The 24266-nt window shown below is 47.1% G+C and overlaps 1 protein-coding gene across 1 annotated transcript in view; it reads right to left on the reverse strand.

Annotated features, from left to right (window-relative positions):
• Window positions 1-23086, reverse strand: part of MYOCD (myocardin) — a 46944-nt gene extending 23858 nt beyond the window's left edge. Inside the window, exons 1-7 of the mRNA XM_040329943.1 lie at window positions 23026-23086; window positions 17581-18150; window positions 17184-17423; window positions 11290-11433; window positions 7439-7494; window positions 4972-5047; window positions 2672-2833 (exon numbers count right to left, since the gene is read on the reverse strand). Coding sequence (XP_040185877.1) covers window positions 2672-2833; window positions 4972-5047; window positions 7439-7494; window positions 11290-11433; window positions 17184-17423; window positions 17581-18150; window positions 23026-23086 — 1309 coding nt within the window. The remainder of the gene's footprint in view (window positions 1-2671; window positions 2834-4971; window positions 5048-7438; window positions 7495-11289; window positions 11434-17183; window positions 17424-17580; window positions 18151-23025) is intronic.
• Between the last annotated feature and the right edge of the window lie 1180 nt (window positions 23087-24266).

The raw sequence follows: 24266 nt of genomic DNA on the forward strand, positions 1-24266 counted from the left end.
AGAACCATCTTGTTGCAAGGTGGTTTCCACAATATGAGTAAAAGATCGATGTTTGCAATTTGTTTTTGTTTACAAATCAAAATTTGAATGAATTAGAATTTGATTTTTCAAATTCCAATTCATTTTTTAAATTCAGGTCATTCATTTTGTTATAATTTACTTTGGATTAGTTGAAATTCGTTACTATTGTGATCCTGAGATTCCGATGTATCCAAATTCCCAACTCACAATAATAACGAATTTCAACTAATCTGACGTCAATTATAACAAAATTAATTATCCGAATTTAAAAAATGAATTTGAATGTGAAATGGAAACATATTACAATAAATACAGTGAGGTATAAAAGGTGAAATTAGATGACGAGTTCTACTTAGGCTGCTGAATAGAGTAAAGTAGAATGTAAGGTAAAAGAATAGAATAAAATATAATTTTTTTGAGTCGAATAAAATAGAATAGAATGAACATAACCATCTTCCAAAATTCTAATTTCTAATCGATTTTAACGAATATACAAAAAAAAATCTGAATATATGAAATGAATTCATTAAACAAATTTTTCTAACATAATAAATATCCCAAAACAAAATGATAACGAAGCAATCCGAAAGAAAAACACATTTTCCATCTCTGGTAAAAGAGACACAATTTTCTTTCCATCTCAAACTCCGTTTCAGAAGAAAGAAGACGTTTTCTAGCCGTATGGCCTGATGAGATGCGTCTTTTCGGGGGGGATCTGTAAAGTTGTAAGGAACTTTGAGGTGCATCATTTTCGCTGAATCTTGGCTTACTTGGTGAAAAGCCCCCCACAGACCACCATGCCAGGCAGTAATGTGACTCGATAATCCTTCCTGGACCAGACTCCATGTTGTCCTCATGGACGGAGTGTTGACAGGCAGCTGGTAAATAGGTCTGTGATATCAGCCCTCAGATATGTGCCAGCTCAGAGCCGAGACCTCGCTGCCCGCCGTTTGGAACTTATTAGGTTTTTGGCTCCAATCGGTGCACTCAAGTCAGATTACGTAAATAACTAGACTGCACTTTGCAGCGTCTAAACATTTTATATGCAAACAGGTTAAAGCCAAATGATCCTGTTTTATAGGTTTGGACCAGTAAAAGATGTAATACCAAAGGGACGGATTTAAATCATTATTTTGTGAGAAATGCAGCGAATGGCCCAAAAATGTTGATTGCTGGACTTATCAACGTGAACAAATCTACAGACGAGTGCCAAGTCCATTGAGCCATCGAGTGCTCAACATCTCCAGTCATGTTGGCAAAGTCCAACGCTGAGCCCCAAATTACTTTCAAATTATGTTCGAAGAAATATTTATTTTTTTATCTGACTTAAAAACTAAGGAATAGTGTGATGTTATTCCAAACGTTTTTCACTTTAGAAGGTTGAATTATATCGGCTACAATGTTGGCTACAACATCTAAGTCTTCCATTGAAAGCTATCTAGGTCAGAAATTCTTTTGAGCAGCTACTAAGTCAAAGAAAGTGATGGAAGCGGCTCGTCTTTGTTCACTTCACAATCGTATTTATCTGCAGCATAAGGAGCAGAAATATTAATCGTCAATTTAGGGTTTAAAAGTAACAATCCAAAATGCATTGCCACCAACGTTCTTCTATGATTTGAGGTGCTCTTCAGCACCTTCTGGTATTATGGAATTAGAAGACCGTTCTCGATTCTTTTATGGAGTTAATCTTGGGAGGGTTGAGCCCATATTCATTTTTCTTTAGGTTTCTGGAATGTTAATCTTTAGAACCTTAAACAACCCTGAGGAGATGTACATGGCAGTTTGAGGTTCCAAAACATCTGAGTGAAACGACTTTACCGTCAAAACATTGCTCATGGTTCACACAGATATGAAGCCTTATACACGAAAATGTCTGCAAATTTAAAGGCCCTGCTTAGAAAAACAAAACTAAAAGTTCTTAAGATAGTCTAGTTATCATGTCTATGTGCTGCTCTGTATCAGGAGAGCTTCCGAAAAAACTGAAGGCATCTAAATATACTATCTGGATCGTCTCATCCAACACCAGTACCTGACTTCATATCTGGATCGTCTCATCCAACACCAGTACCTGACTTCATATCCTGAGATGGTTGAGCCCATATTAATTTTTCTTTAGGTTTGTGGACTGTTAATCTTGAGAACCTTAACCAAACCCGAGGAGATGTACATGGCAGTTTGAGGTTCCAAACGTCTGGAACGACCCTACCAGAAAGTCTAAAGACATGTTGGTAGGTTAATCAGATCCTGTCTAAAAAAAAATTGGCCTAATATGTGTATGTAAGCGCGTTGGGGTCCTACGGGGTAAATGACCTCGATAGATCGTGATGCAAACCAACTCAACTTTACGTGAAACGTTGCTCATGGGTACCTCATATAATGAAAGCTTATACACGAGAATGTGGGCAAATTTAAAGACCCCGCTTAGAAAAACAAATAAAATCAAAGTACAAAAAGTTCTTAAGATAGCTCTTTTGCCAAAATTGGTAAAAATTCCACAAATACATTTCACAATCTTGGAGAAAGTGAATTTCCAGAAGTGAAGGTTTGGGGGGGGGGGGGGCAACTCCATAAATTATGGCCATGGTTTCGGAATAGGATCTCCAACAAGCTCATATAGGTGTGATGGCCAACAAAAAATAACTTGTCCCACCTTTTATGGCTTCTTTCACAGTAGATTCAAGAGGAATGATGTTCTTTTCCACCAGTTCCAGAGGACCCGGCCTGAGGGCAATCCTTTCATTCAGGTCATCTGCAAGGCGAGCCCTTTTTAATTTAATCTGGGAAGTTTGTGCCGATCCCTCACTAGACGAATCTAGATGCAGGAAACGCTTGTTATTCTCAGTAAAAGAGTTTTTGAAAAATTCACATTGTAGCATAAGAATTTTTTTTATTATTTGTTTTTTAAGTGGAAGACAAAACTGAGACTCTCCCATATATTCAGTGCTACAAATTCCATTTTACACCCTGATAGGCAAAATTTGGTCTCTTAGAAAAGTAGATAATTCACACATACAGTAAGGGTCTCGGTGATGTCACTGGTCTCTAGTGATTGGATAGGCTGTGTTCTCATGAATATGAAGGGTCTCGGTGATGTCACTGGTCTCTAGTGATTGGATAGGCTGTGTTCTCATGAATATGAAGGGTCTCGGTGATGTCACTGGTCTCTAGTGATTGGATAGGCTGTGTTCTCATGAATATGAAGGGTCTTGGTGATGTCACTGGTCTCTAGTGATTGGATAGGCTGTGTTCTCATGAATATGAAGGGTCTCTGTGATGTCACTGGTCTCTAGTGATTGGATAGGCTGTGTTCTCATGAATATGAAGGGTCTCAGTGATGTCACTGGTCTCTAGTGATTGGATAGGCTGTGTTCTCATGAATATGAAGGGTCTCGGTGATGTCACTGGTCTCTAGTGATTGGATAGGCTGTGTTCTCATGAATATGAAGGGTCTCAGTGATGTCACTGGTCTCTAGTGATTGGATAGGCTGTGTTCTCATGAATATGAAGGGTCTCGGTGATGTCACTGGTCTCTAGTGATTGGATAGGCTGTGTTCTCATGAATATGAAGGGTCTCGGTGATGTCACTGGTCTCTAGTGATTGGATAGGCTGTGTTCTCATGAATATGAAGGGTCTCGGTGATGTCACTGGTCTCTAGTGATTGGATAGGCTGTGTTCTCATGAATATGAAGGGTCTTGGTGATGTCACTGGTCTCTAGTGATTGGATAGCTGTGTTCTCATGAATATGAAGGGTCTCTGTGATGTCACTGGTTTCTAGTGATGGATAGGCTGTGTTCTCATGAATATGAAGGGTCTTGGTGATGTCACTGGTCTCTAGTGATTGGATAGCTGTGTTCTCATGAATATGAAGGGTCTCTGTGATGTCACTGGTCTCTAGTGATTGGATAGGCTGTGTTCTCATGAATATGAAGGGACTCGGTGATGTCACTGGTCTCTAGTGATTGGATAGGCTGTGTTCTCATGAATATGAAGGGTCTTGTGATGTCACTGGTCTCTAGTGATTGGATAGGCTGTGTTCTCATGAATATGAAGGGTCTCGGTGATGTCACTGGTCTCTAGTGATTGGATAGGCTGTGTTCTCATGAATATGAAGGGTCTCTGTGATGTCACTGGTCTCTAGTGATGGATAGGCTGTGTTCTCATGAATATGAAGGGTCTTGGTGATGTCACTGGTCTCTAGTGATTGGATAGGCTGTGTTCTCATGAATATGAAGGGTCTCGGTGATGTCACTGGTCTCTAGTGATTGGATAGGCTGTGTTCTCATGAATATGAAGGGTCTCGGTGATGTCACTGGTCTCTAGTGATTGGATAGACTGTGTTCTCATGAATATGAAGGGGCTCGGTGATGTCACTGGTCTCTAGTGATTGGATAGGTTGTGTTCTCATGAATATGAAGGGTCTCGGTGATGTCACTGGTCTCTAGTGATTGGATAGGTTGTGTTCTCATGAATATGAAGGGTCTCGGTGATGTCACTGGTCTCTAGTGATGGGATAGGCTGTGTTCTCATGAATATGAAGGGGCTCGGTGATGTCACTGGTCTCTAGTGATTGGATAGGCTGTGTTCTCATGAATATGAAGGGTCTCGGTGATGTCACTGGTCTCTAGTGATTGGATAGGCTGTGTCCCAACCCTCATTATAGAGAAATTTCATCTTATTTCCTGTTAGACAGGAAGTTCAGATGGAGGTAGGTAAAGGAAGGTAAATTTTATGGGACAGACAGCAAAAGGAAAACATACCGGAGGAGTTTTAACCCTTCCTTACTCCATCCAAACGCTTTTAAACTTACTCTGCAATCCATGTGAACTACAAATGGCCCCAACATTGTAAAGGTATAATAATAATAATAATAATATGCAAAATATAAAAAATAAATACAAAATGTCTTTAATTTCTTATGAAGAATACATTCTATGGCGGAGCGCCTCACCTTGTAGAAGATGCATGTTTGTCAGATCAGACTTTTCCGGTCGGCTCCTGACCTTGTGCTTTAGATAATCCTCACCCTATGAAGAAATGATTGCAAAACGTAAGTAAACTTCAGGCTCCTCGGTCCCAGCAGGGGGTGGGAAGGTTCATAAATTAAACACATTCCTGTTCTGTGCTGTCTGGGAACAAAATGTTTTCTATATGGAAAGCAACGTGTGGAAGAATTATATATGAGTGAAGTTCAGACTTTTCTGATTCCATAAACAATTAGAAATGAAGGCCAAACGTTTTTTGTGTACAGCTCACCATAACACCGATCTGTACGGCCAAAAGTATGTGAATCCCTCTCCAAATAAACTCGAGGGGCCTACACAGAGCACTTACGCCGACGTATCTCGAGATACGCCGCGTAAGTGCAAATATGCGCCGTCGTATCTGTGCGCCGTGCCCACAAACTAAGATACGCCAGAAAAAAGGCTTCATCCGACCGACGTAACTTGCCTACGCTGGCGGAGAGTGGGCGCATATTTACGCTGGACGTATTTGGCACTCCCATTCATTTTCTATTTGTATGTATATATATATATTTTTTTTTTTCAAAATTGCCCCCAAGAGACAAAAAATAAATAGTTAATAGCAAAGAAACTAAAACAACAGAGTTGCATGTAAAATGGATTTGAATAGAAAATCTTGCCCAATGTATGGATGGAAGGGATGGAAGAGGGTTAAAGCCGCCGTTGTAAACCGATACAAAAAGAATGGCAGGTACAAGCCAATGAAATCCCCAGATATTCTACATGACAGGCTCTCCGCTTTCCTCTCTGACCTCAGCGAATCCTCTGATTGGAAAAACAGGAGTCTTAAATATTATGATTAGTGAGGGTGACTCAGGACATTTCCTGCCGTTCGGTGAAAAGGTTCCATTGAGTGCTGAGCGTCCGATCGGCCATTTTGGAAGGATTGATGTCTAGCAGATATCTCTCCCGGCAGACGGGCCACTTCCTCACTCCTGACTAAGAAAGCAGATTGTCTTCTTACTACAAGGACCATCTCAGGTCACATGAGGAGAAGAACACAACAAGGACGCGAAGATTGGGGTCTTCATACTTATTGTCCCATTTTGAAAGACATAAGACTTTGTGCACTGGTCCAAACCGTTTGGTGGATGGGGGATTAGGGTGTGGGGGGAGGGGATTATGGTGTGGGGGGTGTTTTTCAGGGGTTGGCTCCTTAGTTCCAGTGAAGGAAACTCTTAAGGTGTTGGCATACCAAGACATTTTGGACAATTTCCATCCCTCTATCCCTCCATGTCCTTCCATGTCCTCCATCCCCCCATCCCTCTATCCCTCCATGTCCTCTATCCCCCCCATCCCTCTATGTCCTCCATCCCCCAACCCCTTTATCCCCCCTTCCCTCTATCCCTCCATGTCCTCTATCCCCCCCATCCCCCAACCCCTCTATCCCCCCTTCCCTCTATCCCTCCATGTCCTCTATCCCCCCCATCCCTCCATGTCCTCCATCCCCCAACCCCTCTATCCCCCCTTCCCTCCATGTCCTCTATCCCCCCCATCCCTCCATGTCCTCCATCCCCCAACCCCTCTATCCCCCCTTCCCTCTATCCCTCCATGTCCTCCATCCCCCCATCCCTCTATCCCTCCATGTCTTCTATCCCCCCCATCCCTCTGTCCCTCCATGTCCTCCATCCCCCAACCCCTCTATCCCCCCATCCCTCTATGTCCTTCCATGTCCTCCATCCCCCCATCCCCTCTATCCCCCCCATTCCTCTATCCCTCCCATCCCTCTATCCCTCCATCCCTCTATCCCCCCATCCTCTATCCCTCCATGTCCTCCATCCCTCTATTCCTTCATCCCTCTATCCCTCCATCCCCCTATCCCTCCATGTCCTCTATCCCTCCATCTCCCCATGTCCTCCATCCCCAATCTCCCCACCCTCTATCCCTCCATCCCCCATCCCTCTACCCCCCATCCTTCATCCCTCTATCCCCCCATCCTCTATCCCTCCATCCCTCTATGTCCTCCATCCCTCTATCCCCCTATCCCTCCACCCTCTATCCCTCCATCCCCCCACCCCTCTATCCCTCCATGTCCCCCATCGTTCTATCCCTCCAAGTCCTCGATCCCTCCATGTCCTCCATCCCTCCATGTCCTCCATCCCCCATCCCTCTATGTCCTCCATCCCCCAATCCCTCCATGTCCTCCATCCCCTCATCCCTCTATGTCCTCCATCCCTCTATCCCCCATCCATCTATCCCTCCATCCCTCTATCCCCCATCCCTCTATCCCTCCATGTCCCCCATCGTTCTATCCCCCCATCCCTCTATCCCCCCATCCATCTATCCCTCCATCCCTTTATCCCCCCATCCCTCCATGTCCCCCATCCCTCTATCCCTCCATGTCGGATTTGGGGGAATGAAGGGGGTTGAAGTCACATGATCTGCGGTTCTTACCTTGGCTTTTTCCAGGTTCTTTTTCTGTTCTTGGAAGGCAGACGGACTCTTGAGGGCTGAAAACAGACAAGGAGGCGGATTATCAGGACAAACATTTTCTATTTGCCGGCATCCAGAGAGCTTCCCGCGTGTGAAGCGTGTCGGAGTCCTCGGAGAACATCCTCATTTCTCCCAGATGTACCAATAACCCCCCCCCATCAGGTAAAGGTCTCTCTAGAGAAGGGTCTCCAAATCATGGCCCGGGGGCCACATCCGGCCCAGTACAAGATCATCTCTGGCCCACAGCTAGGGTCAGTGGCATATCCTTATGCCGCGTACACACCATCACTTTTTGTGATGAAACAAAACGACATTTTTGTTCATTTAAAAAAACGACGAAGCCTACACACCATCGTTTTTTCAAAATGCTCTAGCAAAGCGCGGTTACGTTCAGCGCTCTGTTCCATTGAAGCTCGCTTCATAACTTGCTTCTGAGCATGCGCGGGTTTAAAAACGTCATTTTAAACGTCGTTTTGCCCGCACACTATCACTTTAAATGACACAAAAAACGACACAAAAAATTGAAGCATGTTCGAATTTTTTTTTGTCGTTTTTCAGAAGACATAAAACAACGTTTTCCCCCACACACGGTCATTTTAAATGACGTTTTTAAAAATGTCGTTTTTTTTCATCACAAAAAGTGATGGTGTGTACGCGGCATGAGACTCAGACTGAGGATTCAGGTCAGTTGGCCTCTGATGGGGACCCTCTATGTAAGGGGGGACTCTGATGGGGACCCCGATGTAAGGGGGGACTCTGATGGGGACCCCGATGTAAGGGGGGACTCTGATGGGGACCCCGATGTAAGGGGGGACTCTGATGGGGACCCCGATGTAAGGGGGGACTCTGATGGGGACCCCGATGTAAGGGGGGACTCTGATGGGGACGGTAATATACTTACATCGTGCCAAGCTGGCCCAGTGTAAGTATACAGAATACATCATCCCTGCAGTTCAGGTTGAACGCCAATTTAAAAGTCGCTTTCAGTCTTTTTAGATCTGCAGCTTCCATTGAAATAACCCCTGGTGATCCCGCCATGAAGGCTCCTTCTTTAGGCATTTCCTCTTATAGGGTGACAACACTGCCCCTGTATCCTGATGATGCTCCTGTGTTGTCACCTTCTGATGGAGACTACAAGTGATGGTTCCGGCACACACTCATATATAGAATGTATAGTAAATGAAATGTCGTGGCGTTAGGGGGGTTGAATGTTGTTATAATAAACAGCAAAGTGCGGTTAGTTTATGAATCACGCCGTTATTCCACCAGAAAATAAAAATTCCTTCATTCGATGCGACACCCAATGTGATTCACTTCACTTCTCAATCAGATAAAAGTGTTATCAACACAAAGTGTAGTAATTCAAATACTATATTACTATACTATATACACACCACACACCTCTATATACACCACACCCCTCTATATACACCACACCCCTCTATATACACCACACACCTCTATATACACCACACCCCTCTATATACACCACACCCCTCTATATACACCACACCCCTCTATATACACCACACACCTCTATATACACCACACCCCTCTATATACACCACACACCTCTATATACACCACACCCCTCTCTAAACACCCCTATATACACCACACACCTCCTATATACACCACACCCCTCTATATACACCACACCCCTCTATATACACCACACCCCTCTATATACACCACACCCCTCTATATACACCACACACCTCTATATACACCACACACCTATAGGATGTAATGGGAGTAGAGGGATATGGAGGACAGAGATGGGAGTAGAGGGATATGGAGGACAGAGATGGGAGTAGAGGGATATGGAGGATAGAGATGGGAGTAGAGGGATATGGAGGACAGAGATGGGAGTAGAGGGATATAGAGGACAGAGATGGGAGTAGAGGGATATAGAGGACAGAGATGAGAGTAGAGGGATATAGAGATGGGAGTAGAGGGATATAGAGGACAGAGATGGGAGTAGAGGGATATGGAGGACAGAGATGGGAGTAGAGGGATATAGAGGACAGAGATGGGAGTAGAGGGATATGGAGGACAGAGATAGGAGTAGAGGGATATGGAGGACAGAGATGGGAGTAGAGGGATATGGAGATGGGAGTAGAGGGATATGGAGGACAGAGATGGGAGTAGAGGGATATGGAGGACAGAGATGGGAGTAGAGGGCTATGGAGGACAGAGATGGGAGTAGAGGGCTATGGAGGACAGAGATGGGAGTAGAGGGATATGGAGGACAGAGATGAGAGTAGAGGGATATAGAGATGGGAGTAGAGAGATATAGAGATGGGAGTAGAGGGATATGGAGGATAGAGATGGGAGTAGAGGGATATGGAGGATAGAGATGGGAGTAGAGGGATATGGAGGACAGAGATGGGAGTAGAGGGATATGGAGGACAGAGATGGGAGTAGAGGGATATAGAGGACAGAGATGGGAGTAGAGGGCTATGGAGGACAGAGATGGGAGTAGAGGGATATGGAGGACAGAGATGGGAGTAGAGGGATATGGAGGATAGAGATGGGAGTAGAGGGATATGGAGGACAGAGATGGGAGTAGAGGGATATAGAGGACAGAGATGGGAGTAGAGGGATATGGAGGACAGAGATGGGAGTAGAGGGATATGGAGGACAGAGATGGGAGTAGAGGGCTATGGAGGACAGAGATGGGAGTAGAGGGCTATGGAGGACAGAGATGGGAGTAGAGGGATATGGAGGACAGAGATGGGAGTAGAGGGATATAGAGATGGGAGTAGAGGGATATAGAGATGGGAGTAGAGGGATATAGAGATGGGAGTAGAGGGATATAGAGATGGGAGTAGAGGGATATGGAGGACAGAGATGGGAGTAGAGGGATATGGAGATGGGAGTAGAGGGCTATGGAGGACAGAGATGGGAGTAGAGGGATATGGAGGACAGAGATGGGAGTAGAGGGATATAGAGGACAGAGATGGGAGTAGAGGGATATGGAGGACAGAGATGGGAGGGGAGGGATATAGAGATGGGAGTAGAGGGATATAGAGATGGGAGTAGAGGGATATAGAGATGGGAGTAGAGGGATATAGAGAGATATAGAGATGGGAGTAGAGGGCTATGGAGGACAGAGATGGGAGTAGAGGGATATGGAGGACAGAGATGGGAGTAGAGGGATATAGAGGACAGAGATGGGAGTAGAGGGATATGGAGGACAGAGATGGGAGTAGAGGGATATAGAGATGGGAGTAGAGGGATATAGAGATGGGAGTAGAGGGATATAGAGAGATATAGAGATGGGAGTAGAGGGATATGGAGGACAGAGATGGGAGTAGAGGGATATGGAGGACAGAGATGGGAGTAGAGGGATATAGAGATGGGAGTAGAGGGATATAGAGATGGGAGTAGAGGGATATAGAGATGGGAGTAGAGGGATATAGAGAGATATAGAGATGGGAGTAGAGGGATATGGAGGACAGAGATGTTACTTAAAGCTGATCTTTGGCCTTCACAGATTTCTTCTGATGCCAACTCTCCATCCACAAAGAGTACAAGTCTTCCTACAAGTTTATACCCAATAAAGATTTCCACCTCCAAGGAGCGGTCGGTCGGGTGGGAGGAGTTACATTGAGTTACGTTGTAAATTGTGTTATTTTGATGCCTTGATGAGCGGCTTGGATGGCCAACAATTACAAATGATGGAAATAACGACGGAAGACGAGACTACGAAGGTCAGTAATGTAGTAGACGATCCTCTAATGAAGACGAGACTCTTGTTAGTCACGGTAATATCCAAAGTGGATGAATTTCTCCCAGGTAATACTCACAATGCAGGAAGCCATGATCCACCAGGCGCTGACGGTCTCTTCTCTGCTGGAGACGTAACTGGAGAACTATTAGAAGAAAGATGTCAAGGATGAGAAGGCCCACGGCCAGGAACAAGACCCAATGTCCGGGTCCAATGGAGGACAATCACAACTTCAAGAAGAAACATGCACTTCCTTCTACACTCAATGACTCTACTTGTCAGGATTAGAGGTCAGAGGTCCGGAGGTCAGAGGTCAAGGTTGGTTAAAGGTTGGGGAGAACTCCATGCGGGGGAAACACACCTGAGAACCACACAAGTCTAAATAACACCAAAGTTACGATTGTTAAATCGAGGAGAAAACTCCAGTTTGCGGTGAAAAGTTGAAGATTCCTAAAAGTCATCTGTGAAGATTTGGCTGAAGAGCGGAGTCGCCTCTTTCCGGAATCACTTCATGGGGATGGGTGGGAAGATCTCTGCTCTTAGTTCCCAGGTCTACCCGCCTGCTATGGCCATGGTGGGGGAGGGGGTCCCACTCTCTCCACTTGGTTATTCATTTACATATACAGAATAAGAAAAGAAGAGTGGGAGCCCCCCCAAATCAAGTACAGTGTGGTCATCCAAAACCCTAAGAACAAGACCACATTACATTTTTTTGGAAAGGGTGATGGGACTTTAAAAGGTACCGAAATAATATTTAAACAAAATATAAAAAAGTAGAAATTTTATTGATAAACATTACATCTTCATAAAAAGCATATTGTCTGTACGACACGTGAAACCACTTCTTACTCTACATGTTTCGCTCTAAGAGCTTCCTCAGGAGATTTTTTGTTGCAAGGAGTTTTTAAATGCTACAAAAGAAACAATAATTGTGAGAAATCTTATACTTATTAACCCTCGTCCTCCAACAGGACTATGTCCGCTGTCAATGCTTCCTCTGTCCAGAACCAGCACTGTCCAAGACTCTTTAGCCCCCCCCAGTCTCCAGCAGTAACACAGTGTAAGGTAAAAACCAGCAGACTACTTTATTATCACACATGGACACAACAGATAAAATAACTCCGACTCTAACCCGCCCTGTTTTCCAAGGGTGGGAGGTAAAACTGTCCAATGACAATGGACACACAGGTCAGTGAATTCAAACTTCTCATCAGTAACCAGTATTATCAGCAGGGGGGCTGCTGGAGAAATCCCTCCTCCCTCTTTCCTCACAGCAAGACACTTACACATCCCATAATAGTTGAGTCTTCAGACACCACAATAGACAATAGAATACAGTCACACCCCAAACCATCACAGCAAAGAGTCCACAACAACCAACACACAATATATACAACATTGAGTGTGACTAGCACAGATCATAGTGGGGTTCTCAGCCCCCCTGTACCCCTATTAGAGACACAGGGGTGATCTACAAATAACAGGGGGCCGGGAACGCTGGACATGGAGCCTCCAGAGCTCTCCAAGGTAAGCTGAGCCGCACAAACCCCCCACCCGTATCAATAACTTCTTACAACTATTACTAGGTCTGGATCTAACAGAAATGGTGAATCCCGGACAGGTGACAACCCTCCTGCACGTGAAACCGGTTGTGTTTCTAGAAATGCCATTTATAAAAATCTATTAACCAACCAAACACCACATTTCAAATGTCCTTCCATTTTTCACAAAACGATTGCAGCCAATCTGCTGACTCAGCGCCGCACGGAACGCCATCGGGGGTTGACGTGACTTCGCGAGGAGGTAGACACGTGTCGGGCAGACGTTTCCATTTCAAGTTCTGCAGCAGAAAAGTCTTTTTATCTAACAGGAAACATGTGGAGGAAAGTGGCGACAGCTGCAGGAAGAGAACGCGAGTCTACAAGGCATTGGAGATTAGCGGCGGCGGCGGTACAATCCGTATCTGCGGGAAAACGTTTCCTCGCTCATTGGAAAGCGACAACAGAAGCTTGTAGGAGAGGAGCGTCCAAAACCTCATTACAGCGATGTCAGCGCACATTTCCCCCGCAAAATTATCAAAGGCCAATCCTTCCGCCCCCCGGCAACATGTGGGGACCAATCCTTCCGCCCCGGGCCCCAAGCAACATGTGGGGACCGGCCTTTGTAGGATCTGCAGACGGATCCCATATTTACAAAGACGTCTGGTGATTGCCGGCGGGGAGTGCGTGCGGCTCCATGAAGAGGCGGTTCCAGGGTCCTAATCATGGGAACCACAGAGAGGGGGGGTGGGGCAATACTAAGATCAATACTCTAAAACAAATGCAATCCTTCTAACTGAATATACAAGAAATTCATTGGTCTGAAAATGAGAAGGTCACCTCATGATGACAAATAAATAATAGAAATGAAGATCAATTATATTCCAAAACTGTATAATGCAAAGAAGGTGTCATCTCCATATCTCCAAGGAGCCGGGGGGGGGGCATACAGAAGAACACTGGGGACACTTAGAGGCAAGACCTAGAACAATCAGTAGAAGACCTGGGGCAATTAGTAGAAGACCCGGGGCACACAGTAGAAGACCTGGGGCAATCAGTAGAAGACCTGGGGCAATCAGTAGAAGACCTGGGGCAATCAGTAGAAGACCTGGGGCACTCAGTGGAAGACCTGGGGCACACAGTAGAAGACCTGGGGCAATCAGTAGAAGACCTGGGGCACTCAGTGGAAGACCTGGGGCACTCAGTGGAAGACCTGGGGCACTCAGTGGAAGACCTGGGGCACTCAGTGGAAGACCTGGGGCACTCAGTGGAAGACCTGGGGCACTCAGTAGAAGACCTGGGGCAATTAGTAGAAGACTTGGGGCACTCAGTAGAAGACCTGGGGCAATCGGTAGAAGACCCGGGGCAATCGGTAGAAGACCCGGGGCAATCGGTAGAAAACCCGGGGCAATCGGTAGAAGACCCGGGGCAATCGGTAGAAAACCCGGGGCAATCGGTAGAAGACCCGGGGCAATCAGTAGAAGACCAGGGGGAAATAAGTGGAAGACCTGGGGCACTCAGTGGAAGACCTGGGGCACTCAGTGGAAGATCTGGGGCACTCAGTGGAAGACCTGGGGCACTCAGTGGAAGATCTGGGGCACTCAGAAGACCACCTGGGGCACTCAGTGGAAGACCTGGGGAAATCAGTAGAAGACCTGGGGCACTTAGTAGAAGACCTGAGGCACTCAGTGGAAGATCTGGGGCACTTAGTGGAAGACCTGGGGCACTCAGTGGAAGACCTGGGGCACTCAGTGGAAGACCTGGGGCACTCAGAAGACCACCTGGGGCACTCAGTGGAAGACCTGGGGCACTCAGTGGAAGACCTGGGGCACTCAGTGGAAGACCTGGGGCACTCAGTGGAAGACCTGGGGCACTCAGTGGAAGATCTGGGGAACTCAGTGGAAGATCTGGGGCACTCAGTGGAAGATCTGGGGCACTCAGTGGAAGATCTGGGGAACTCAGTGGAAGACCTGGGGCACTCAGTGGAAGACCTGGGGCACTCAGTGGAAGACCTGGGGCACTCAGTGGAAGACCTGGGGCACTCAGTGGAAGACCTGGGGCACTCAGTGGAAGATCTGGGGCACTCAGTGGAAGATCTGGGGAACTCAGTGGAAGATCTGGGGCACTCAGTGGAAGATCTGGGGAACTCAGTGGAAGATCTGGGGCACTCAGTGGAAGATCTGGGGCACTTGGCTCAGTGATCTCTGTACAGCACTGTGGTATATGTCAGAGCTATATAAATGTATAATAATAATAATAGTGTGTGACTGTGGGGGGAGGGGACATTAGAGTGTAAGCTCCTCTGTACAGAGACTGATGTGATGTGGGGGAGGGGACATTAGAGTGTAAGCTCCTCTGTACAGAGACTGATGTGACTGTGGGGGGGGGGAGGGGACATTAGAGTGTAAGCTCCTCTGTACAGAGACTGATGTGACTGTGGGGGGAGGGGACATTAGAGTGTAAGCTCCTCTGTACGGAGACTGATGTGACTGTGGGGGGGGAGGGGACATTAGAGTGTAAGCTCCTCTGTACAGAGACTGATGTGATTGGCTCAATGTTCTCTGTACAGCGCTGTGGAATATGTCAGAGCTATATATATCGCGGTCCGCACGGCCTGTAAACGAGTAAAATACGTTGTGACGGTTTTCGAGAAGACATTACAACCCTCTGAAGTCCAATAAACACGCATTTTGCATCTCATAAATCGGATCTGGCTGAGACGTTACGTCTTCCTCGGCGGCGGTTAGCATTGCGTCCATCTGGAAAAAATGCGATGGGCTCCTAGATTTATCATTGGACCCAAACTGCCAAGGACGGAGTCGCGGTGACAACATGGAGGTCGAGCGAACCCCCCGGTTGGTTGTGTCTCTTTCCCTCGCCGTGTTTAGATTCTGCTCTTGGCCGGATACGTTTATTTACGGCACTGGATCACGTCTAATCTCTCGCACTGCGACAGGAGCGTGTAAACACTTTCCCCAACTGCAACATTTGTCAGTGTGACCCAGATATCGCTGTATTTATGGAGTGTCATGCGGGCTTCGGTGCTGCGGTCGTCATGGTGATGGAATGCGGCGGGAGATAACCTACAAAGTGCTGAGCTGGGAAGATTAACACTCAACAATTGTGCCATCCTAGAAGGGGGGGGGCAGGGCGGTTCTAAAAAATAAAATATAAAAAAATAATATATATCTATTTATTTATTTATTGATATTATTTATTTATTTATTTATTTATTTATATATTTATTTATATTATTTATTTATATATGTATTTATTTATTTATATTATTTATTTATATATTTATTTATATTATTTATTTATATTTTTATTTATTTATATATTTATTTATATTATTTATTTATATATTTATTTATTTATATTATTTATTTATATATTTATTTATATATTTATTTATTTATATATTTATTTATTTATTTATATTATTTATTTATTTATATATTTATTTATATTATTTATTTATATTATTTATTTTTATAAAACAAAAATGATATATATATAATGTTTTTTATTTATTTTTTATAGAAAAATATATATATATATATTATTATTATTAAATTTATTTTGCCCCCCCTCCCCCCCCCCAGGTTTCCTCTTATATAGAAAACCTGGATGGGCGAATCCATGAATCTATAGGGGGGGGGGGAATTGTTGGAACATTGTCCAATGACAGGATTTGTCCCCATCCCCCGACATCCAATCAGGATGGAGCGGAATTATTCACATTATAAATCCCGGGCGGCTTTGAGCGATTTCATTACTTTCTGTTTATTTTTTTTTATGTCGGCCGACAATATTTGATTTATTTTCTGCTCAATAAAAAAAAAAGATTTTTATCTCGTTAATAAAGCAAATTTTATACCCAATTATAAAATATGAGCCACTGGTATTACAGCGAGCTTCCCGATCCCCGGAATAAACTGGAAAGTAATGTGTCAGTAACACTCCCGGGTATTTATTACCCCCCACAATACCTTCATCGGCTTTTATCCCCAGAAGGACAGCACCAGCTTTGTTTCGGCATCACCCAGGGCCAGCTGACTGCTTGCTACAAAGATACAATGTTGCAATCTGATCACTGCATGGGGCAGAAGGGACTGAGGAAATGCTTCCTCCTGCCTGCAGCAGACTGACGACTTCGGCTCGGCCTAGGCAGAGTCCCCGGACTGGAGATCAAATGTTGTTTTGTTTTGATCCTGTTGCTGATTATTGTGTCAGAAATCGATGTACACTCGATATTTTACAGGCCAAACAGATAAATATTATAATTAGAAAATTAAACTAACAATAAATAATCCGCAAAATATATATTTATTATTATATAATTATCTTTTTATCAATACATCCATCGTTCCATGATCACCACTTTGGATTACAATGATGATCCATCAGATTTCTCCCAGGCAGCGTTTGTTACGTGATCGATAATTGCTGTGATTGGCCGGTTGGTTGGTTGGCCGGGTGGTTGGTTGGTTGGCCGGTTGGTTGGTTGGCCAGTTGGTTGGCCGGTTGGTTGGTTGGTTGGCCGGTTGGTTGGTTGGCCGGTTGGTTGGTTGGTTGGCCGGTTGGTTGGTTGGCCGGTTGGTTGGTTGGCCGGTTGGTTGGTTGGCCGGTTGGTTGGTTGGCCGGGTGGTTGGTTGGTTGGCCGGTTGGTTGGCTAGTTGGTTGGTTGGCCGGTTGGTTGGCCGGTTGGTTGGCCAGTTGGTTGGCCGGTTAGTTGGTTGGTTGGTTGGCCGGTTGGTTGGTTGGCCGGTTGGTTGGTTGGTTGGTTGGCCGGTTGGTTGGTTGGTTGGCCGGGTGGTTGGTTGGTTGGCCGGTTGGTTGGCTAGTTGGTTGGTTGGCCGGTTGGTTGGCCGGTTGGTTGGTTGGTTGGTTGGCCGGTTGGTTGGTTGGCCGGTTGGTTGGTTGGCCGGTTGGTTGGCCGGTTGGTTGGTTGGCCGGTTGGTTGGTTGGCCGGTTGGTTGGTTGGTTGGTTGGCCGGTTGGTTGGTTGGCTGGGTGGTTGGTTGGCCGGTTGGTTGGTTGGCCGGTTGGTTGGTTGGCCAGTTGGTCGGTTGGTTGGCCGGTTGGTTGGTTGGCCGGTTGGTTGGTTGGCCGGTTGGTTGGTTGGCCGGTTGGTTGGTTGGTTGGTTGGCCGGTTGGTTGGTTGGCTGGGTGGTTGGTTGGCCGGTTGGTTGGCCGGTTGGTTGGTTGGCCGGTTGGTTGGTTGGCCGGTTGGTTGGTTGGTTGGCCAGTTGGTCGGTTGGTTGGCCGGTTGGTTGGTTGGTTGGTTGGCCGGTTGGTTGGCCGGTTGGTTGGTTGGTTGGCCGGTTGGTCGGTTGGCCGGTTGGTTGGCCGGTTGGTTGTCCGGTACCTCAAGGCTGCGCTGGATGAATTTCAGTATTTCTGCCGTACAGAAAATGAAAGAAGAAATCTTCTTGTCTGTGAGATGGAGACGGCGCACTGTGAAAAGAACGATCAGCAGCCGCACCGCACATGTCCGGAAACCGAGGAGAACGTTATTTACAATTCCTGTGCGTCCCGAAGACGGGAAATCTACTTACTGTCACCTACAGCAATCCTCCACCTACAGTCCGAGCTTATCATGTGACCGCAGGAGAAGAGAGCCAAGCCCTGTGTATGCAGGCGGCCAGGGGGGCTAAAAAAGGGGGTTGAGCCGAAGTTTTACCCCCCCAAAAAAAATGCAACTTAAAACCAGCAGCAGTCATGTAATATGCCTGTATACAGCAAGACGTGTTCAGTAAGCAGAACTGCCGCCAAATGCAACCCATTGAAGTGGAGCAGAGGAAGGAGCAGAGTCCTCCAGCAGAGTATATCAGGAGAGGAGAGTTATAGAGGAAGGAGCAGAGTCCTCCAGCAGAGTATATCAGGAGAGGAGAGTTATAGAGGAAGGAGCAGAGTCCTCCAGCAGAGTATATCAGGAGAGGAGAGTTATAGAGGAAGGAGCAGAGTCCTCCAGCAGAGTATATCAGGAGAGGAGAGTTATAGAGGAAGGAGCAGAGTCCTCCAGCAGAGTATATCAGGAGAGGAGAGTTATAGAGGAAGGAGCAGAGTCCTCCAGCAGAGTATATCAGGAGAGGAGAGGTATAGAGGAAGGAGCAGAGTCCTCCAGCAGAGTATATCAGGAGAGGAGAGTTATAGAGGAAGGAGCAGAGTCCTCCAGCAGAGTATATCAGGAGAGGAGAGTTATAGAGGAAGGGCAGAGTCCTCCAGCAGAATATATCAGGAGAGGAGAGTTATAGAGGAAGGAGCAGAGTCCTCCAGCAGAGTATATCAGGAGAGGAGAGTTATAGAGGAAGGAGCAGAGTCCTCCAGCAGAGTATATCAGGAGAGGAGAGTTATAGAGGAAGGAGCAGAGTATATCAGGAGAGGAGAGTTATAGAGGAAGGAGCAGAGTCCTCCAGCAGAGTATATCAGGAGAGGAGACTGATAGAGGAAGGAGCAGAGTCCTCCAGCAGAGTATATCAGGAGAGGAGAGTTATAGAGGAAGGAGCAGAGTCCTCCAGCAGAGTATATCAGGAGAGGAGAGTTATAGAGGAAGGAGCAGAGTCCTCCAGCAGAGTATATCAGGAGAGGAGGGTTAGAGGAAGGAGCAGAGTCCTCCAGCAGAGTATATCAGGAGAGGAGAGGTATAGAGGAAGGAGCAGAGTCCTCCAGCAGAGTATATCAGGAGAGGAGAGTTATAGAGGAAGGAGCAGAGTCCTCCAGCAGAGTATATCAGGAGAGGAGAGGTATAGAGGAAGGAGCAGAGTCCTCCAGCAGAGTATATCAGGAGAGGAGAGGTATAGAGGAAGGAGCAGAGTCCTCCAGCAGAGTATATCAGGAGAGGAGAGATATAGAGGAAGGAGCAGAGTCCTCCAGCAGAGTATATCAGGAGAGGAGAGTTATAGAGGAAGGAGCAGAGTCCTCCAGCAGAGTATATCAGGAGAGGAGAGGTATAGAGGAAGGAGCAGAGTCCTCCAGCAGAGTATATCAAGAGAGGAGAGTTATAGAGGAAGGAGCAGAGTCCTCCAGCAGAGTATATCAGGAGAGGAGAGGTATAGAGGAAGGAGCAGAGTCCTCCAGCAGAGAGAGGAGAGTTATAGAGGAAGGAGCAGAGTCCTCCAGCAGAGTATATCAGGAGAGGAGAGTTATAGAGGAAGGAGCAGAGTCCTCCAGCAGAGTATATCAGGGGAGGAGAGTTATAGAGGAAGGAGCAGAGTCCTCCAGCAGAATATATCAGGAGAGAAGAGTTATAGAGGAAGGAGCAGAGTCCTCCAGCAGAGTATATCAGGGGAGGAGAGTTATAGAGGAAGGAGCAGAGTCCTCCAGCAGAGTATATCAGGAGAGGAGAGTTATAGAGGAAGGAGCAGAGTCCTCCAGCAGAGTATATCAGGAGAGGAGAGTTATAGAGGAAGGAGCAGAGTCCTCCAGCAGAGTATATCAGGAGAGGAGAGTTATAGAGGAAGGAGCAGAGTCCTCCAGCAGAATATATCAGGAGAGGAGTTATAGAGGAAGGAGCAGAGTCCTCCAGCAGAGTATATCAGGAGAGGAGAGTTGGATCCTCATCGCTGGTTCTATACATGGAGTGTCAGTGAAGGAGACTCTATAGACACACAAGTGCGTTGCGGGCTCTCGGGTTGGAAGGGTTAATGGGTCCACCACATCATTTCAGTGGCTGGAGCCGCCTTCCTGTTGGAAACATGTGGTGGAGATGACAAGCAGAGTCACGCCAGCCTCACTCCACAGAGAGGAGCCCCGGAGGTTTCCAGGATCGGCAGGTATTGGGTAACCAGAAAGGACCATTTAGAAAGCGGCGTCAGCTGACCGGATTGTGGTGTAAATGTTCTCAGGAGGTTTTTATTGCACAACCTTAACGGCGGTTATAAGAAGTTACAGTAAAGGGGAACCTCCCCCCAAAGCTGATATTTCAGAGCTTGTTGTTGATAGAGAGTCAAATCACCTGGAGGATTCTTACACTTGGGGTTCCTGGTGAGCTGTGTGACCTAGCCGCCTGCCCCCTAGCAACCAATGACAACATGCAGCCCAGCCATCTGCATCCTAGCAACCAATGACAACATGCAGCCCAGCCATCTGCATCCTAGCAACCAATGACAACATGCAGCCCAGCCATCTGCATCCTAGCAACCAATGACAACATGCAGCCCAGCCATCTGCATCCTAGCAACCGATGACAGCATGCAGCCCAGCCATCTGCATCCTAGCAACCAATGACAACATGCAGCCCAGCCATCTGCATCCTAGCAACCAATGACAACATGCAGCCCAGCCATCTGCATCCTAGCAACCAATGAATGTGTGCAGGCCAGCGGCATGCTTCCTAGCAGCCAATAACGCAGTACAGCCCAGCCGCTTACTTCCTAGCAACGAATGAAATTGTATGGCTCAGCCGCCTGGGTACTAGCAACCAATGTCTATGTGCAGCCCAGCCACTTGCTTCCTATCAACCAATGATGCTGTGCGGCCCAGTCACCTGCATCCTAGCAACCAATATTGCTATGTGGCCCAGACATCTGTTTCCTAGCAACCAATGACCAAGTGCAGCCCTCCTGCCTGTGTCCCAACAACCATTGGTCATGTGCAGTCCAGCCACCTGATTGTTAGCAAACCGTCATCCTAGCCGCCTGCTTTATGGCAAATAATAACCATGTGCAGCCCAGCCTCCTAGCCACCAATGCGCTGTATGGCCCAGCCGACTGCATCCTAGCAACCAATGACGGAGCCGGCGAGCAGAAAAAATGCGACACGCTCCTAATTGTGCCTAAATTCTAGACGCATCCAGAGATTGAACGATAATTCCTTCCAGTGGCCAAAATAAATGAATATTCCGATCAATGGAAGGCATTTACCAGGGGAGTACTGACAACTCATGGGGGCCCCTGGGCAATAGGAGATTATGGGGCCCCTGGGCAATAGGAGATTATGGGGCTACCAGGCAATAGGAGATTATGGGGCCCCTGTGCAATAGGAGATTATGGGGTCCCCGGGCAATAGGAGATTATGGGGCTACCGGGCAATAGGAGATTATGGGGTCCCCGGGCAATAGGAGATTATGGGGCCCCTGGGCAATAGGAGATTATGGGGCCCCGTGCAATAGGAGATTATGGGGCCCCTGAGAAATAGGAGATTATGGGGCCCCTGGGCAATAGATTATGGGGCCACACAGTATACACACACACACTGAGAAGGTACTGGAGAGGCGGGGCAGCTATAATCTTTAACACAGATTTTTACATACGGTCCCTGGTTTTACTGAGGCTGGTAAACCCGATGGGGCCCCCTAGTGCCCGAGTGCCCAAATGGACAGTCCACCCCTGGCATTTAAACACGTTTGAAACACACCTAAATGCACGCGCAATACATGGCTCTAGTTTTTATTTTTTCACTCTTCTATTTCTCCAATAAATATATTTTTGTTCCAATACAACGGCTCTTATTCCATTTTTCCTGCCAGGAGTTCTGGAGCTCAGAGTGGCTGAACAGACACCCGGCGGGCGCAGGACCTTACAATGCTCCGTAGCGCTCAGATATTATGAGGTGCGTTTTCATTGAAAAGTTATTGAACTTGTAATGCCAATCGAGACGAAAGCCCAGTTGTATCGATCCAAATACCGGAGTGATCCCGGACGAGCCCCCACATAAAAGGAAATACTGCCGGTGTTTAAAAGTATTATATATATATATATAGGCTAAAAAAGTTTACTTATACTTCATATATATATATTATCAGATACATCCACATGCCTCATCCCAATCCCATCCCCCCTCTCATATATATATATAAATCCTGTATAATAATAATAATACACACACAGTATATATGATTGTGTACCAACTGCCAATGACCCAAAGAACCTTTGGCCCCAACACAGAGGAAGTCCACCTTAACCCCTTCACTCCGGCCGCCTGCATATGTGCGGCCGCTTGGCGGATGGGCCTTAATGCTGCAGTTAAGTCATTGGCGGTTGTTCTCCCGCAGGAAGCGCCCGGGTTACGGTTAGCCGTGTCGTGCAGACAAGAGGCGCACGCGTTGCGCAATCCTTCAGGTTGATTTACAGGAATAAATTAACATTCCTGCCGCTCTTGGGAAATTTTCCTGCTGCACATCCGACCCCGAGGTGTTTTCTAAATGTGACCCAAAACAACGGGGAGCAGCGAGCCGTCCGGAGAGCGACAGACTCACACACGGGGGCAATGAGATTTACTAATCTTACCCGGGTGCAGGTACCCCCCCCCCCCCTTTCCTTCGCTGCTACCCACCTCCAAACACCGACCCTTGGTTCAACTCTTTACCAAGATCAGGGGTCAAACTCAATGTCATGGCGGGGGCCGCATCAGCATTATGATTGCCCTCAAAAGGGCCGGTTGTATCTGTAAGATTAGATGTCCAGGGCATCCCCTCCCCCTTACATTAGATCTCCAGAGCCACCCCCACCATCAGAAGTCGAGTCCCCCACTCTCCCTTACATCACAGTGCACCCCCTTTCCTTATGCTGCTGCTGGGAAGAAGCTGGATGCATTGCTTGAAAGCAGAAAGTAAGGAGTAGGGGTCTGGAGGAGGACCAGAGGAGGGCTGGAGCTCCCCTGCTACTGCAGGAGCGGTGCGAGGGCCACATGAAATGGCCTGGAGGGCCGGATTCGGCCCGCGGGCCTTGTGTTTGACACCTGTGACCTGGAGAATACAGTAAAGTATACAGTAATACAGTAAAGTAGAATTGTAACCGGGCATTATTTTATTAAAAACTGAAAAAAATCTAATAAAAGTGAAAACTTTGTTGACCCGTCGGGTTCCCTTCTACTCCAAACTCCAGAATCACATTGAAATCCCGGGAAATGTATAAATGGATCGGTTGGATTGGATGATCGGCGATGAAGAATACGTTTGAACGATGACAAGCAAAGCGCCAGCTGGGAGACGATTGTATATTTTCGGTCACTAGGGGGCAGTGCGGCTCCGGCGTAATCTCAGGATGGAGAATGACAGGATCACACTTATCTGTCAGATTCCAAATGACAGCGACAGCGAGTGACAGAGAACAGCGTCCCCTTATCACCGTGTCACCTTCATACACGTCCCCGGAGAGAGACTTCCCGATAAGAGATTGGACCACTCAGCGCACATTCCGTCCCCCCGGAGCATCCAATGATATCACGCCATTGCGTAACACCGCGTACCCCGACCCCACATACCCCCCGAACCCACAGACCACAGACCCCCGATCTCACAGACCCCCCACCCCACAGACCCCCCGAACCCACAGACCCCCGACCCCACAGATCACAGACCCCCCAACCCCACAGACCCCCGACCTCACAGACCCCCGACCCCGCTGACCCCCGACCCCACAGACCCCCCACCCCCAACCTCACAGACCCCCGACCCCACAGACCCCCGACCCCGCTGACCCCCGACCCCACAGACCCCCCACCCCCAACCTCACAGACCCCCGACCCCGCTGACCCCCGACCCCACAGACCCCCCACCCCCGACCTCACAGACC

The sequence above is a fragment of the Rana temporaria genome, chromosome 12, assembly GCF_905171775.1.
Source record: "Rana temporaria chromosome 12, aRanTem1.1, whole genome shotgun sequence".
NCBI classification, from domain to species: Eukaryota; Metazoa; Chordata; class Amphibia; order Anura; family Ranidae; genus Rana; species Rana temporaria.